This window comes from Mesoplodon densirostris, chromosome 1, assembly GCF_025265405.1.
Source record: "Mesoplodon densirostris isolate mMesDen1 chromosome 1, mMesDen1 primary haplotype, whole genome shotgun sequence".
Classification (NCBI taxonomy): Eukaryota; Metazoa; Chordata; class Mammalia; order Artiodactyla; family Ziphiidae; genus Mesoplodon; species Mesoplodon densirostris.
The window spans coordinates 148,136,137-148,154,591 of NC_082661.1; the positions used below are offsets into that span (position 1 = coordinate 148,136,137).

At 40.3% G+C, this 18,455-nt stretch overlaps 1 protein-coding gene across 1 annotated transcript in view; it reads left to right on the top strand.

Annotated features, from left to right (window-relative positions):
- Positions 1 to 9,157: 9,157 nt before the first annotated feature.
- Positions 9,158 to 18,455, top strand: part of TXK (TXK tyrosine kinase) — a 45,128-nt gene continuing 35,830 nt past the window's right edge. Inside the window, exons 1-4 of the mRNA XM_060091151.1 lie at positions 9,158 to 9,222; positions 10,625 to 10,727; positions 11,435 to 11,640; positions 14,197 to 14,262. Of these exons, the coding sequence (XP_059947134.1) occupies positions 9,158 to 9,222; positions 10,625 to 10,727; positions 11,435 to 11,640; positions 14,197 to 14,262 (440 nt within the window). The remainder of the gene's footprint in view (positions 9,223 to 10,624; positions 10,728 to 11,434; positions 11,641 to 14,196; positions 14,263 to 18,455) is intronic.

An 18,455-nucleotide genomic window follows, 5' to 3' on the forward strand; every position in this document is an offset into this window, starting at 1 on the left:
AAAGATATTTGCTGGGGAATAAGAAGCAGACGAAAAGAATAGCGCAGATGTAAGCCTGGGAAGGGAAGCTCTGGCTCCTTCCTGCGATAATCCTCAACCCTGAATATAACCTTCTAGCAGGCAAATAGTCATTGCCCATCGCTGGGGCATTTTAGATTGTCTCTGGCAAAGACCAGATATGCACGAGTTTCTGCCTTCACTGGGGATTTTATAAAGGTGAAAAAGGGCTTTCTCTCTGCAGGTTACTGAGAAAAACAATTCAAAGAATGGCTTCTGTAACCACAGCAGGCGTGTGGCAGTGACTCTCCATTTACCCACTCACCTGGAAGACCTGTGATGCTGTAAATAGAAAATGACCACAAATCTAATAATCATTGCTATCTGCTTTGGCATGAATCATTACTTCAGTCTGTAAATAAAGAGGCCTAGTGTCCTGAAGAGTCATGCCAAGCAAGGAACACCAGGAAGCTGTTTGGCTTTCACAACTTGTTTTTTACTCACTCATCAATTATTTATTGGGCAGCGACTAGTTGCGAGGAACTGTGCTGGGCAGAACTGAACCATAAACAAGGCAGAGGTTGTCCTCGCTGCTCACAGCTATTCTTGGTCTTCAGGGGAGATAAAACAAAACCGTGTCATAATTAAAGCTGTGGCAGAGTAGTACCTTTGTTTGAAGGCAGCTGTCTTTGCTACTGAATGAGGACAAATAAATACTTCTGAAAAAACTTCCTCCTAAATTCCAGGCTGCAGAAGAGAGTAAAGATAACCGAGAGATTGCTGTTGGGTTTATAGTCCACTCTGTTGGTGTGTAGTCATGTATGGTAAATTCAGTGAAGGGGGGGAGCCTTTTCCTAGTCCCCAGATATCATTCCTGCTGACAAATACCAGCAATTTCTCTTTGAAAGTTCTATAATTTAAGGTATAATAATGGTTAATTTTATGGGTCAACTTGGCTGGACCATGATGCCTAGGTAGTGGGTTAAATGTTACTCTGGATGTTTCAGTGAAGATATTTTTTGTGTAAGATTAACATTTAAATCAGTGGATCTTTAGTAAAGCAGATTATCAGACATAATGTGGGTGGGCCTCATCTAATCAGTTGAAGGCCTTAATAAACCAAAGACTGACCTCCACTAAGCAAGAAAAAATTCGGCCAGCAGACTGCCTTTGGACTCAGACTGCAGCTCTTCCCTGAGTCGCCAGCCCACCCCGTCAGATTTTGGACTCACCAGCCCTCACAATTGTGTGAGCTAATTCCTTAAATCAGTTTCTCTTTCTCTCTCTCTGATCACTCTGACAAATACAGGTGTCATGCTTACAAATACGAAAATGCCTTTAAAAGAAGCATCGCCGAACATGTTTACTGTTATATCAGTTTACTATCATATCATTTTCACCTTGCCAAGACTAAGCTTCAGAGCGTCTCCGGAGAGCTGTGTTGATAGTGGAGAGAGGGCCCCTTAGAGTCCTGAGCGGGGTGAACAGGGTTAGAGAATGGGCTCAGAACACAGGGGTTGTGGGGTTGAAGGTCAGCTTTGGCTTACTTGGCCTTCTTCCCATTTTGTCTTCAGAGGGAGAACCATAGTGTGCTTCTATCTGTTTACCTTAAATCTGCTCTTTGAATACACAATACATACTTGCTGAATGAGTTCTAGGGAACTGAGTGAGGGAAAAGGTTGGACATTAAATGAGCAACTGCTCTGCTCTAGATATTTCATCTCTGCTGTCTTATGCAATCTTCTCATCCACAAGGACTGTCTCATTATTATGCTCATGGACTCAGCCAAGCTCTGTGGGCTTAAATTCAATCTCAGCTGCTTTTTAGGTATGTAGCTTTGGACAAATGACTGAACCTGTCTGTTACTCAATTTCTTCATCTGTGAAATGGGGATAATTACAGGACCTATTTCAGTGTGTAGGGAGTGAGTTAGTATAGGATAGTAAGATCTTCCTGTAGTCCCTCCTTATGGTAAATGCTTTGTTGGTAGCAGTGGGGAACTGCCTTTCCTAGAAGGTAGGTTTTATTTCTAACATTTTCCAGACGAGGCTCCTGAGTAATTGCCCCAAATCATATTGTCGCTACAAGAAAATGGAGTCGTGATTTGACTTCAGGTTACCCTGACCCTAGTGACTGCTCAACCCCATATGCTGTCCTTATACAGAAAAAAGAACATTTGAACACCAGGTTTAAACCATGTCATTTAGCATCTCATGGATTGATGCTTGATTTTGGATAAGCTGCCGCTGCTTTTTCTCCTTCCCACCTCCTTCCTCCTCCTCCCTCTCTACCTTCTTCTTTTTTACTATATCTGGAACAAAAGGTTAGACTTATGACCTACTACAAGCTCCGGAAGCTGTCTTCTTCAACTTTACTGTTTCACTTAGTCAAAAGGACGTGGTCAACCTAGCTTTCTCTGCGGCCAGCGTCGAGCTGTGAGATTCCATGTGGTAGAACGAGTTACTGACAAATAGAGCCTAAATGTAACGTGATGGTGTAGATATTGGGGAGGCGTTATTTAACAGCTGTCTATTGAGTTATTGCTCTGTACCAGGCTCTGATGCTGGATGCTATGGACAAGACAAAAAACCATGAGACTCAGACCGTGAAATTGAAGAGTTCACAATCTAGCTCAGTGGTTCTTAACAAGGGCTGATTTTTGCCCACAGGGGACATCTGACAATTCCTGGAAACATTTTGGTCTTCACACCTGGGTGTGGGAGGTGGGTATCAGAGGCGCTGTTGGTACTGACACCTACTGCATAGGGGCCAGGGATGCTGCTCAACATACTATAATACACAGGACAGCTCCCACAGCAAAGCACTCATCACTCTAAGGTGTCAATAGTGGTGAGATTGAGAAGCCCTGTGAGAGACAAAGGCTACACAAAGAAAAGTAAATAACCATTGAAGATGGTACCTAATTATGAGCCACAGAGCAAGACAGATAACAGTGCTTTGGGAGCCAAAGGAAGATTAGGTGGGAGTGGATTGCAATGGAAGCCTTTTTTAAGCCGGAAACAGAAATGTGCAAGGTGTGTGTGAGAACAGTGAACAGAAGAATAGAAGCTGGTGTAATAGGAACTGGTGAACACTAAGCATCAGGGTGAGGCTGGCCAGATTACGGAAGGCCTTGGAAATAAGGAAAGATATAATCTTGTTGCCATATGTAATTGAGAGTCTATTTTATTTTATTAATTTAATTAAAGGAGTGAAGGAGTGGAGAGAGTAGGGAAGGCTGACAGCTGGGGGAAGAATGGTCCAGGCAGAACAAAAGCGAAGAGCCTTGGGTGAGAGCAGTCCTGGTCCAGAAGCACTGGGGGGCAGTGTGGATGGGGTGAAATGAGCACAAGCACATTGGAGAGAAGGTGAGAGGCACCAGGAGGCCAGGTCGTGGACGGTTTAAGGACGATTGTGAGAAAATTGGCTGTAACGCACAGTGAAATGGAGAGCCATTGTGGGTTTGTGAGACAAGGAGTAGCATGCTCTGACCTAGGTTTTAAATTAATTACTGTGGCTGCTGAAAAATAAGCCATAAAGGGTGGAGGGGGATGGGATTAAGTGTAGAAGCAGAAAGAAGTTAGGAGGCTATTGGTATAATCCAGGTAATGGAGACTTAGACCTTGGTAGTAACAGAAGGGTGGGTAAAAGCAGTAACATTCTGTGTGTGTGTGTGTGTGTTTTAAATTGCGGTGAAATGTAATTAACATAAAATTTACCATTTTAACAATTTGTAAGTGTAGAGTCCAGGAGTGTGAAGTCCAAGCACATTATTGTACAATCATCACCATTACTCATCTCCAGAACTTTTTCGTCATCTCAAGCAGAAACTCTTGGATTTTTTTTAAGGAAGAATCATTTTAATGATTCTTAAAAATGAATCAATATTCATTTTTAAGGAAGAATCAGCATGCTCTCCTGATGGATTGGACTGGGGTGTGAGAGAAAGAGAGGAGTCAAAGACAACTCCAAGATCATTGGCCTGAGCAGCTGGAAAAATGGAGTTGCTCTTTGCAGGATGGAGAAGAGTGGATAGACGAGTTTGGGGTGGTGTCTCCACTAGACATCCAAGTGGAGAATTTGAGAGTGCCTTTGGCTATGCAAGTCTGGAATTCATTGGAACTGGGGTAGAGGTGTACATTTGGGTGTCATCAGCAGATAGATGGCTTTTAAGACACAGGAAGGAATGAGATAATCAAGGGAGTGAATAAGGCAGAGTAAAGAAGAAATCAAAAGCTTTGGGGCAGCCTAGCGTTCGACCCAGTCTAAGAAGTTAGCAGGGAGGAGAATAAAGCAGTAAAGGAGACTGAGAAGAAGGAAGACCAGAAGGACATAGTGTCAAATGCTGCTGAGAGCACAGGTAAGATGAGGCCTTAGAATTGACCGTTGTTTATAGCAGTGCATAGGACACTGGTGACCCTAACAAGAGCAGTTTTGGGAAGTAGTAGGATCAAAAGCTTAACTGGGATGGGTTAAGAGAAAGTAGGAGGGAAAGAATTGGAGGCAGCAAATAAAGACTGCTAATTACTATAAATGGGGAGCAAAGCTGATGGAAGAAATAAGATCAAGGGTAGTTTGTTGTTTTGTTTTTAAGGGGTGAAGTAGCAGTATATTTATATGCTATTGGGAAGGATCCAGTAGAGAGGGGGAAAATGGTGATGTAGAAGAGGGTAGGAGTATTTAAAAATTTTTGAGTTTGAATACCTCTACGTGGGACTTTGACACAGCATTTTGCTACAGTCCATACCATACTCTTCTTGCTTCTCTCACTTGTATAACCTACCTTGGACTTCACATTTCTTGGCCTGGATGGATGCATATCTGTATGGGGCTCTAAGGCAACACTGGAGTAAATCGGTAAGAATGCAAATTAGAACCACTCCTGCCAAGGAGTAGACAGAGCCCCCAAGTGCTAATGTACCCTGTTTGGCGGGGGAGTGTTTTTGGCAATTTGCTCATGCAGAGGCCACCAGATGAAAACTGACAGTCAGAAGCAGTTGAGATCCAAAAGCCTAATAATACACAATGGAGTGAAGATTTGAGGAACTCTATTTTGGTCCCTGGAAATCAACTTTGTGTTTTTTGGTGCAGGCTAAGGAAGAAAGTTATTAAATCAGGGGTGAGTGATCTCACAGCAGTGGGAGCAAAAGTGAATCTTGGCCTGGGCTTGGACTGGAATCGTATCTCCAGAGTAGAAATGAGATGTTTACCCCTGGACCACCAATGTGTCTGTAGCCCAAACATTGAATAACGGCAATATCCAAACCGGAGAAAGGCAAGTAACTAATGCATGAATCTAGGTTTTGAAGGTGAAAGGAAAAGGAACCATGATTACTATGTTGGATATCTTTATTCTTATCCACCCTATTCTACCCTGGAAGGATGACCTGTGGGGATTAAATGTGGAAGCCAGCCTCCATCGTGGCTCAGTGAGCCCGGCCTCTTGGTATACATTCTTCTCCACCTTGCACTCTATCCTGGAAAAGTAATCTGTAGGGCTTGGTTCAGCATGCTTCTGAGCCCTCTGGCTTCTGGTTACACTACACCCATGGGGAGCCCTGGAAGGAAGCTGTGGTGAGGTTGCCTTGAACCGGCTGTCTCCCTCTACAGCAGATCATTGCTCTTGTAAAATGGTCTCTGCTCTACTTCACTCTCTCACTTTCCTGGGCCTTTTGGATATGGGGATGGTGACAGTTTCGCTATTGCTGGACCCAGGTGTCTGCACGTTCTTTATCGTTACTTTACCCCCTTCTACACCTTTGTAATTGGTCTCTTTGTAAATAAACCCTTCTAAAAGTATTCTAATTTAAGTATGTCTTGTTTTACATTATAGGCCTGATTGGTACCATAATTGGTACCATAAGTGGCTCTAAGAAACAGAGTCAAAATTGGATCTGGGATTTATTTGGTCATATAGTTAGAGGTCCAGAGATAGCCTTATTGCTGGGAGAAATAGCTCAATTTTCCATTACTCCAGTCATCATTGGTGGTAGCCTGGGATGAAGGGCAAAATGTTGGCTGTATGGAGCCTCTGAAAGTCCCATTGTGAGAATCACAGCACAAACCCTCAGAAATTTGGAGTAATGACTTGACCCTGTGCTGATAACTATTTTTGATCTTTTTTTTTTTTTTTTGGCTGCACTGCACGACACGCGGGATCTTAGTCCCCCAACCAGGGATCAAACCTGTGCCCCCTGCAGTGGAAGTGTGGAGACTTAACCACTGGACCGCCAGGGAAGTCCCCACTATTTTTGATTTGAAAAGTAGCTCCTGGCTTCCTACTGGTGAAGACTGAATGCTCCAACAATGCCATGAAATGCTTATGCGATCCAAACTGAGTGAGCCTGTCATGAGCTGAGTGTTATCTGATTCACTGAACCAAAAAATTGGGCGTGTGTAGGAGTAATCCATAATAATATGGAAATGGTATATGTGAAAGTGGGCCCCCATAGATCCAGAAGGCTCAAGAAAACTTCATGAGCAGGTGACATTCACATAATACCTGTTCTTTCTGCTTCTCCTTCAACTCACACCCAAGACCTCAAGAAGAATTTCCCATTGGGCCTGACTTACAGATAGATCTGCATCCCAAACCCACATGAGCAGGAAATGAACAGCCATCATGCTACAGCCCTATTCAGAGGTAGCCTGAAAGATGGTGTTGAAATAACATTCTCCTTGAACTTCAACAGGTACATCAGTTTATTCACTTCATTAGGGACAGTTAGTCTGAGGCATCGATCTACATTGACTCATATGCAACGGCAAAAAAGTTGGCCTGCTAGTTCAGGAATGTGGAAAGAACAAGATTGGGAGGTTGGTGAAAGATATGAGGAGGAATGTGTTTGAAACTCTTGGAATGGGGACAAAATGAGAAGATGTAACCGAAGGTCTACAAGATGATACATTTTGTGGAGTCAGCCTTTTCTTAGTTTCATTGGTGCTGGTACAATGGTTCTCTGAATACTCTTACCATGTGTCCCGTAATTCAGAAGCATCTGGCTTAATAGGACAGAGGAATGGCCTGCTAAAGGCTCAATTGCTATGACACCCGGGAGACAACATCTTGCAAAGTTGGAGTGGTGTCCTATCGTATACAATAAATGCCTTAAGCCAACAGCAAATATGGTGTTGTTTCCCTATAGCCAGGATGTCTGAGTCTGGGAACTAAGGAGTAGAGATTGGAGTGGCCCCTATCACCACCTAATAACCCACTGGGTATTGTTATTCTCTTTCCCTGTGACTTTGGGTTTGGTGAGTTTGGAGATTCTAGTGCCCGAGAGAAGAATCCTTTTGTTAGGGAACATTGGAAGTTGAGATTGCCCTCTAACCATTTTGGGATTCCTTGTATCAGCGAATTGATAGGCACAGGAAAGGGTCAGTGTAGCTGGGGTGAGTATCCTGATTACCAGGAATTGGGTTCATTCTTCACAATGAGGACTATGAGGACTTTGAAACTCAGGGAATTCACTAGCTTCATTTCTTAAAATTAAAATAATAGTCCTGGTCAGTAGAAAACTGTAACAACCTCATTAAGACAATACCAACTAAGGACCCAAATCCCACAGGAATGAACATTTGGGCAATTCCATTAGATAAAGTACCTCCTTCGGCCAAAATGTCGGCAGAGGCAAGGGGGCACAAGGAATGAATGGTGACAGAAGGTATCTGTGATCAGCTTAAGACTCAGGACAGCTTAAGAGGTGGGAATTGTAGCAGCAGCTATGTCCTATGTTACTCTTCTTTTCTCCTCGTTTCCTTCTCTACCTGACTTAAGAATCCAAATGGTGGTTAATGTACTAGGTTTCAGGTGGGAATATGATCAAATTGACATCACCTGGTGATAATATGGTAGCTCTATTTCATCCCTTGTTCTGGAGGCATAGAGTGGATGCTGAGGGGTAGATTGTACCAGGTGTCTTCTGCTTGTACCCCTCTTCCATGTTCCAGGACTTTAGAGAAAATATCTAATTTAATCTTCTCAACAACCCTATAATGATAATAGGTCTTCTTGATTACCCTCTTACTATTGATATATACCTGGTATTGTTCTGCGTGCTTTATATGAATTCATTAGGTTAATCCTCATAGTAGCCTTACGTGCCTAGTATCCTATTATTCCCATTTTACAGATGAGGAAACTTAAGCACAGAACAGTTAAGTAACTTGCCCAAACCCACAAAGTTGGAGATTAACCTCTGCCCCTTAAGGCTTCTCAAAGGGGGTAGGTATGATTATCTTGTTTTCACAGATAGGAAAACAAAGAGATAGAGAAGTAAAGGGACTTATCCCAGATATAGTCAGCGCCCTCCCCCCTCCCCCTCAGCTAGAATTCATCCTTAGATCTTTCTAACCTCAAAGCTAATGCTCATGTCTAATGTACTCTGCTTCCTTAACAATGCTTCATTTTCAGGGGTCAATATGAGAAAGTGCCGCTGTGAAATGCAGATTCTATGAACATAAACAGCTTTTGATAAATTCAAAATTTATGGTTTGAAAAAGGCAAATAAAGATTAAACTTGACAGTAGAAGTGTAAGCATGACCCAGATTTACTAGATAGCTAGTGCTTTCTTTAAATATTCAGTTTATGTTTGGACCTAATCCATAGAAAATTTGAGAGCCAAAAAGGTATAAATGTATTTTGATACATAATATATAAAAATAAAATAAATATGTTAAATTATATAATATATTAAATATATTTATATTACTTTATGTAAATATATAAAATATATATTAAAATATTTTTGAAGAAATGCTATGGACCTAATTCAAAATCCCTGCTAACAGATTTCCTAGGAGAACATTGTTTCTGGAATCATATTCTTTTGTATACTTGTCAACTGACATTAGCCCTGATCAAGGTAAAGAGGAATACAGTGGTCATTTATCATTCACAGACTGAGGAAATGCATGAAACCAGACCCAGGAACAAGAGCCTGAGAAGGGATACCACAGTGGCCGGGGTGCCAGTAACTTCTTTTTGTGTTAGTGACAGTTTTTCATCTTCTACTAGTGAAGAAGGGCACGGTCAAGACTTTGCATATCCTTTGCAATACTTTCTGTCACCCGTACCTTCAGGGATTTCCTCCTTTGGACTAGCACCAGCAGCCTCCTCTATCCAATATCACGAACTCACGGCTTTCTAACAGTTGAGAATGATCTGCTTTTCAGATAATACCATCCAGTCGATTTTCTGCTGTTGCTGTTCCGTGCAGAAGCGGTAAGTCTTCTTCCAAGGGCAACTTCTTGGAAATTAATTCATTCCTTTTCTTTATTGTCTGTCGAGTCTCCACATCTCTTTGTATCTGCTGTTGCCTCTGCCTGGGAAACCCCACTCCCATTTTCTTCCTGTTGAATGGCCATTCATTTAAAGCTAGCTATAGGTCAAATGTCAGGTCTGTGATGCTTCCTTGATCCTCTTGGATTTAATTGCTCCTTCCATTGTGTTCCAAGAGCACACGGCTTGGTTCCTTATTTAATAATTATTTCATGTATGCTATTTATATGTCTGTGTTTCACTCTGTAGTTTTTACCTTTTACGGGTAAGAATCCTGTCTTGTTTATTTGAGTATCTCCCCCAAACTATCAGTGTGTTTTACACTTTGGTGCCCAGCAAATGTTGTATAAGGATAAAATCCAGCGCATCATGATAATAATAAGAGCCAACATTTTCTTTTTTTAAAGTATTACTCTTTTTTTTTTTTTTTTGAAGATGCTGGGGGTAGGAGTTTATTAAGTTATTTATTTATTTTTGCTGTGTTGGGTCTTCGTTTCTGTGCTAGGGCTTTCTCCAGTTGTGGCAAGCGGGGGCCACTCTTCATCGCGGTGCGCAGGCCTCTCACTATCGCAACCTCTCCTGTTGCGGAGCATAGGCTCCAGACGCGCAGACTCAGCAGTTGTGGCTCATGGGCTCAGCCGCTCCGTGGCATGTGGGATCCTCCCAGACCAGGGCTCGAACCCGTGTCCCCTGCATTAGCAGGCAGACTCTCAACTACTGCACCACCAGGGAAGCCCCTAAGAGCCAACATTTAATGGGAGTGTTCTATATGTCAGACTGTGCTAAGAAGTTGGCATATTTTAGCTCAAGTAACTCTCAAAACCACCCTTTTTTTTTTTTTACAATCCCCATTATACAGATGAGGAAATTGAGGCTTAGAGAGGTTACATTGCTTACCCAAGGCCACACTATGAAAATGGTAGATCTGGGATCTAAACTCATGTTCTTATCGCTACACCATATCTACTTATAACAATAGATACCATCGAATGAGGTGATGCATGTAAAATGATAAACACTGTGCCTAACACAGAGTAAGATCTTCATTATCATGATTATAATTGTACGCCCTTAATATGCACCAGACACTGTATTGGGCACATGATATGTTTTCTCAATTTTATTTCATAACAACTCTATATGCCCTTAGCATCTCTAGTTCCCAGATTTAAAAAAATGAAGTTCTGAGAGGTAGTACCTTGTTCAAGGAAATGGAGTTTGGAAGTCTTCTAAAAAAAAAAACAATAGGAAGGAGATTTTTCTACTAGTTTGTGATAATCTAGTAGATTCATAGATAACTTGAGTACAAGTAATCATTTGTAACATGATTATTTTTCAATGTCAGACAAGTGAGGACACAAATAAGCCTTAGCAAAGATGAAGAACTTTCAGAAAAATACACGCAGCATCGCAGACCATGGTTCAGTGAATTGCCAAGTAAGAAGCAAGTGAGTATCGTTTTGGTGGGGGTGAAGGGGTTGAGGACGGTGGCATTTTTAGGGTCTGTGCCTCATGAGGTACCGTTTGCTGCCATGCCCAGAACCTAGTATCGTGGTTGGCACATAATGAGTTCTCAGTAAACATTTAGTGAATCGACATCCTAGAAGAAAGTGAAAGACAAAAACCAACCAACCAACCAACAAACAAAAACAGTTAAAATAGACTACTCTGCTATGTTTTGGCAGAACTTGAAATTGGGAAAAAATGTATTCTGGCTACTGCCATTTTGAGGCCAGGATTAATTTTCAGTTCAGTGGCGGAGAATCAGTTTTCTTGGGAAGTGTGTTAAACCCAAACACAAGCTTACAGCACACGAAAGGGAAGAGCTGTTTTTCTTTTTCCAAGAGAGAAAAATCCTCGAAGTGAAACTATTAAGGAGGAAATAAAATTTTAAGAATTGTGACATGAAAAAAATTCAGTACAATGCTGGCAAGAGAATTGGTGGTCTTGAGAATTTACAAAATGATGAGTGTGTTGCTGGATCTGGAAGTTGTTCTATAGTTAGTCATTTCCTGCCTTTATCCCACCTGGGCTTCTGCTTTGGTGCAGCTGGCTGGGAGAAGTGAGGGGGCAGGCAAATATGCTCTATCTCGATTCTTTTTTAGTACAGATCACTAAAACAATAGCACAACGACTCACTCTTTAGTTTTTACAGTCCAACAGGGGCCGAGTGCAGCCATCAAAACACAAGCCGCTGCCTCCCCTCCCACCCTCTGAGTTTGCTGAAGAGAAGATCCAAGTCAAGGCACTGTATGATTTCCTGCCCAGAGAGCCCTGTGATTTAGCCTTAAAGAGAGCAGAGGAATACCTGATCTTGGAGAAGTGTAATCCTCACTGGTGGAAGGCAAGAGACCGCTTGGGGTAAGACTGATGGCTTAGTCTTTACCAAATCTCTCATCTTTCATTCTCTGAAGACTTCTGAAGCATGACATAGACTCCGTTTAGTGGCTCATTTAATCCAGGTTTATAATTCTTCCTTGTAAATGAAACAGAAGCTGTTCCCACACCTCCCCATCTGTATGAAAGAGCATTATAGCACTGTGATTTCAGGCAGACTCTCCAAACTAGGTACATGTGGCTTTATATCCTGATGCTGCTGCGTACTGTTGTGTGTCCTTGGGCAAGTCACTTACCTTCTCTGTTTCCCTCCCTCCCTCCCTCCCTCCTTCTTTCCTTCCTTTCTCTCTTTCTTCTCAGTTATAATTGACATATAACATTATATTAGTTTTAAGTATACAACATAATGATTCAATATTTATATATATTGTGAAATACTCACTACAAGTCTAGTTAACATTCATCACCATACATAGTTACAACTTTTTTTTCTTGTGATGGGAACTTTTATGAACTTTTATTTATTCTCTTAGCAACTTGCAAACATGCAATACGGTACTATTAACTACAGTCACCATTCTATACATTATATCCCCAAGACATATTTATTCTGTAGCGGGAGTTTTATACCTTCTGATCCACTTCACCCAGTTCACCCCCACCCACCCCTGCTTCTGGCAACTGCCAATCTGTTCTTTCTATCTATGAGCTTGTTTGTTTGTTTCTTCAATTTTTCATTTTTTAAAAGATTTCACATGTAAGTGAGACCATACAGTATTTGTCTTTGTCTGACTTACTTCACTTAGCATAGTGCTCTCCAGGTCCATCTATGTTGTTGTAAATGACAAGATTTTCTTCTTTTTATGGCTGAATATTCCATTGTAGAGATACATACCACATTTTCTTTATCCACTCATCGATGCATCAGTGGATACTTAGGTTGTTTCCACATCTTGGCTATTGTAAATAGTGCTGCAATGAACATGGGGGTGTGTATATCTTTTAGTGTTTTAATTTTCTTCAGATAAATACCTAGAAGCAGAATTGCTGGATCATATGGTAGTTCTATTTTTAATGAATTTTTGTTTCTTTATTTGTAAAATGGGAATGATAGTTCCTACCATACAAGTTCTTATTCTAATTTGTGCTTTCTTTGGCAATTTGAATTTTTTTCCTGTTAAGTTCTGAGATAGAAACAGAAACAGTATCTTATTCATTTTCATATTTCTACAATGACTAGTTTTGGAAGTAAACATTGCAATAGTTTCTGAATTAAATTGGAAAGAAAAAAGACCCTGGGATGCAATAAAACTTCTTTGTGTCAGTTGCAATAGATTTCTAATGCCAGACTGGAGTCCTGGGTAGAGAAGAATTCTGAGGAGTATGTGAGCTTTCTGGGAAAGAATGCTGGCATTGATTTCTGATCCTTGTCAAGATTTGGAGATTAAAAGTGTCTAAGCATCAGAAGTACATACTTACCTCTTTATTTATATTTTCCTGATGATTTGGCTGTGTTAACCAGTTCTTGATTGAGTCTCAACATGTGATGGAGACTTTTCAGTGGGAAAAGAGGTATGATGTCCCAGTGATCACACTAAGTTAGTAGGTTCAGGGCTGTGTAATTAGCTACTGCTGCAGGTGGCCTATTGGCATGACTCAGACTTAAAGAGAAACAACAACAATTTTTAACTTCAAAGTTAATAACTGAATATAGTTTTTTTTTTTAGTATTTAAACATGATAAATAGTACCCAAACTCTGCTTTGCCACACCTCCAAACCCAGTCTCTTTCCCAAAAGGAAGCACCATTATTCATTTAGTGAGTACTTGTCCAGATCATTCTCAGTGCACTCATTGAAACATATGGTATTGTTTGCAGATATAATTTACCTAAATCTGACCATACTTTATGCATTGCTCTGCAACTTGCTTGTATTCCTCAATAACATGTCTTGGAGATCTTTTCATAATTTTAAATTTCAGCTTTCATTGATGAAGGTATAGGAAAAGAGAAACCCCTCCCCTGCCAATGAGTGTATAAATTGGTACATTTCCCTTCAACAGCAATTTACTGTATCTACTGAAAGATGTACATACTCTGTGACCCAGCAGTTTCCCTGCTTGGTATCTGTCTTAGAGAAATACTTTTACTTGTACACAAGAAGGCATATTCAAGTATGTCTTTCCAGCTTTGCTGTAATAGGGGCGTGGCTAAACTAGAATATCTATTCTGTGGAATACTCTGTGGCAATTAAAAAGAATTAAGTTAATATCTTTGTAATTGGTATGCTTTTAATCTAGTCACTGTGATGTCCCAGTGATCACGTAAGTACACCTTTTCCTCTTTGCAAAGATTTTTGTGAGAAAACATCTTAAACTATTCACATTATAAGTCAGAAACTTAGTATTTATCATGCAGAGATTTTGGTTGAAATGAAAAAACTTTTCTTTCTTCTTTCAACAATTTAATTAGTCAAATGAATTTGATTTTCCCTCGCATCCTTGAGGTTTTTAAAAGGATTTTTGCCACAATAATGCCACAAATGTGCCATGCATTTTGATTTTTGCTTTGTCTTTGTAGGAATGAAGGCTTAATTCCAAGCAACTATGTGACTGAAAACAAACCAACCAACTTAGAAATATATGAGTAAGTGTCCTCCAAAATATGTCCTATGGTTAATCTATGAAAATTATGTACATTTGGGCAGCTTATAAGTATACATAGCGTTTTTGGTCTGTAAGACCAAAGTAAGGAAAAGAAGGTAACATGGTTGGCAGCTTTAGACTAAGAGATCTTTGATCCTTATAATGGTTAATTCAGAAACTTCTTTTTCTTAAAATCACTTTTGTTTTGTACAGCCAATTAAAAAAAATTTTGACAGTGACAATGTGAAACCAAACACTCATCTTGCACTTATTTTAATGCATGTCCTAAATGGAAAAGTTATTATTTAAAAAATGGGGACTTCCCTGGTGGTCCAGTGGTTAAGACTCTGCACCTACACTGCAAGGGTCATGGGTTCGATTCCTGGTCAGGGTACTAAGATCCCTCATGCCGTGCAGTGTGGCCAAAACATTTTAAAAATTAAAAATGGCATTAATTGTGCATAAATGAAATTAGACTTAATATATAGACACATTACTGTATTTGGCTCATGTTTTGAAATGTTTTAGAAATCAAAGAAGTTGAGAAGTAGGCTAATGTTGTAGTTTGGAAGAACTTTGGTATGTTACTAGAGTTCTGCTTAGAAATACATTCTTGCTGCCCTTATAGATTTAGAAGACGGAAATCTTAGCAGTCATTCTGCAGATCATTCTGCCCCTCATTCTTCAGATCAGAAACTAAGGTTGAGATATTAAATTTATTTATTTTTATTTATTTTTGGCTGCATTGGGTCTTCGTTGCTGCGCGCGGGCTTTCTCTAGTAGCGGCGAGCGTGGGCTACTCTTCGTTGCAGTGCACGGGCTTCTCACTGTGGTGGCTTCTCTTGTTGTGGAGCACGGGCTCTAGGCACGCAGGCTTCAGTAGTTGTGGCTCGCGGGCTCTAGAGAGCAGGCTTACTAGCTGTGGCGCAGGGGCCCAGTTGCTCCGTGGCATGTGGGATCTTCCTGGACCAGGGCTCAGACCCATCTTGAACTGTGAAATGAACAGGAAAGGCATTTACAGTTTGGTCCACCTTGCCTAGTATTACAGGTGTACTACATTCATAGATACTTCAGTCCTCCAGTCAATTTATTTGTTCAGTCTTTTTTATCATGCACTTAGGATGTACCAGATGTTAGCTGTTCCAGGCCTTGGAAACACAATACAGAATACACAGAAGCAGTCCCTGCCTTCATGCAACTTACGGCTTCATGGGAAAATAGACATTAAACAACCCTGAATTCACAAATAGATATATCATTTTAAATTGTGGTATTATGAAGGAACAGTATGGGACACAGGGAGAGGGAAGGGGATATAATTTAAATGAGCGTGTTGGGTGGGGAAGACCTTTCTGAGGAAGTGACTTGAGGCCTAAAGGGGACAGGAGGGAGTTAGGGGCTGAGGGGGGAAGGAATGCTGTGTCCACATGGGCTTCTGACATTTCGGGGGAACCTTTATTCAGAGAAATATTTATGACTACTTTGGTTTGAAATTAATATCCAAATTATCAACATTACAGCATAAAACCCTGGTTTTCAGTAAGCCTTCAGATTTAACTTGTAAGTCTTGATATACTACTCATAAATCTAAAAAATTAAGAACAGTCACCTTAATTCATACTCAACATACGAAATGTCTTTAAACAATCCATCCTATTTATAAGCTCAGTTAATTAAATTTCTGGAAACATCTAACTTGTATTGATAAACTGAATAAATTCAGTTTTCTTTTTAAGTATTGTACTTCACATGCCTGACAGGGCAAATTTGCAACTGTAATAGCCCTTTGTAAGTCCTTACATGATCCTGGAAGTGTAATAAGTTAAACAGATATATGTGGTAAATCAAGTTCTCTTAACCATATGATGTCATTTTAAAAATCGGTTAAATTCCCTCAAACTTCAAATAACAAGTTTAAGATTAATTATAAAATTTAAATTAAAGACCAAAACCGGATATGCCAGATTCTCTTAAAATTATAGATATTTTAAATAGCAAACATTGATCATCCTGAGCTATGGAAATATGAGTCTGATTTATCTAATTGTCTCTACACTGAGTGCTTAACTTTCTCAGGGTTAGAAAGTCACTCAGAGAAGCAGATTAACATTCTCAGACCTAATAGGGTTTCTAGGGCTGAAACTCAAGACCACAATACTGTTACTTATTGATAGAAATCAATGGCACATGGGAGGCTTACATATATATAAGATGGTTGTACTCAACCACAGTTGGACGTACTGAGTCCAATCCTGGTGAGTTTGAGCCAGGATTTTTTTTAATATGTCAGTAGAAGGCCCACCACAATCATGTGTATTGGGGCTTCTATTGAAATCATTCAATGTTAGTTTTTTTAAAAATTTTTTAAAAATTTATTTACTATTTATTTATTTATTTTTGGCTGCGTTGGGTCTTTGTTGCTGTGCGCGGGCTTTCTCTAGTTGCAGCGAGCGGGCGCTGCTCTTCGTTGCAGTGCACGGGCTTCTCATTGCGTTGGTTTCTCTTGTTGCGGACCATGGGCTCTAGGTGCGCGGGCTTCAGCAGTTGTGGCTCACAGGCTGTAGAGCACAGGCTCAGTAGTTGTGGCACAGGGGCTTAGTTGCTCCACAGCATGTGGAATCTTCCCAGACCAGGGCTCGAACCCGTGTCCCCTGCATTGGCAGGTGGATTCTGAACCACTGCACCACCAGGGAAGTCCCTCAATATTAGTTTTATAATCAGTGTTGTCTCAGTAAAGGAGTTACAGCCTTACCTATTTGAAAAAAGCAAAAGAGAACAAAAACTCTTCTAACTTTTACCAACTGATTTAGAGATGAAATTCTGAAATACCACGCTCCCACCTCCTCTAAATTGCATTCATCCTATCTTTTCCTGCCTTACATATATCATTCTAATAATGTAGATGGAATTCTGCATTATTTTAAGGGGTCTTAAATTCATCATATACGTCTATCTGGCTCTTTTGTTACTGCTTTGAAGTCATTCTAAGTATGACTTCCACATGGATGGATTTTTAATTTATATTTAGTCAAAATTAATATATTTATTTTATTTATCACTATAATAAATAAGTACAAAGCAACAAAATTAACACCAACACAATAGCAGGTAAAAAACATTATTTAGAAAAAAATCAATTTATGTTAATCTCTCCCCTTTCGAGTATCATTATGCAGTCTTGGCTTTTTACAGCTTCAGTTATTTCAGTGAGCTATAATCATCATTCTCCTTTTAGCATCCACATTTCAGAACTTAGCCAGTGGGGGGCCCCATTAAATTGGTTCCCTGTGTCTTTAACTCTGCCTCATTTATTCTGAAAGAATTTCTTCTTTCTACAGCAAGAGGTCTCAGACTCATCTTGAAATTCCCTTCCACAATACGAATAGTCATTAAAAAGTACTGAATGATATGCACAGTTTAACATCACAGTTACTCTTGTTTCCACTAGCAGTAAGTAGTCATATAGGCATATTACTTCGATTAGAATCATCTGTAATCATCCCCTATTCTCTGTGGTTCATCTTTTTAAAAGACTGTTTTCAATTCGAGGGCATTAGTATTTAAAGAACCTGACCATTCTAATTTAGTGGCGACTTTCTACTATTGAAGGTTAGGGGAAGTCCACATGATGAGATAGGTTCCATCCTCCAAGGCAGGTATGAGTTTCAATCAGCCACCTTTGGGCTCCCCCCACTTGACTTAATGCATGGTTATATGTGCACTCTTCCTTCCACTGTCCACAAAAATAATATTTCTGGTAAAATTAGATTAACTCCTTTTTAAAATCTTGTTTCGAAATGAAAGCTTTTCCATTTTTCTGTCTCTTTGCTTTGTTCTACCGTTTCCTCTCTCTTTCCTGTACCACATTTGCCTACTGATTGTGTTGTTACACCAAACCATATGTTTAAATTACAGTGTTACTTAATTATGATTACTGTGTGTAGCTCTGGTATTTTAAAGTCATTTAATGATGGGTTCATGCAGAGATAACAGCAAGGTCGGAGGCGGAAAAGGGCTTGGTGAGTTTGAGCCAGGAAAGATTCCCAGTGTGGCCCAAGCTTAGTAAGCGAGGGAGAAGGAGGACCACCATGAGGCCCGTGAGGGATTGGGGCAGGGTGATTTGTATATTGGTTCTGTTTACGCTATCAAACCACTGACTTTACCACAGGGTAACAAACTTAGGAGAGTCAGATA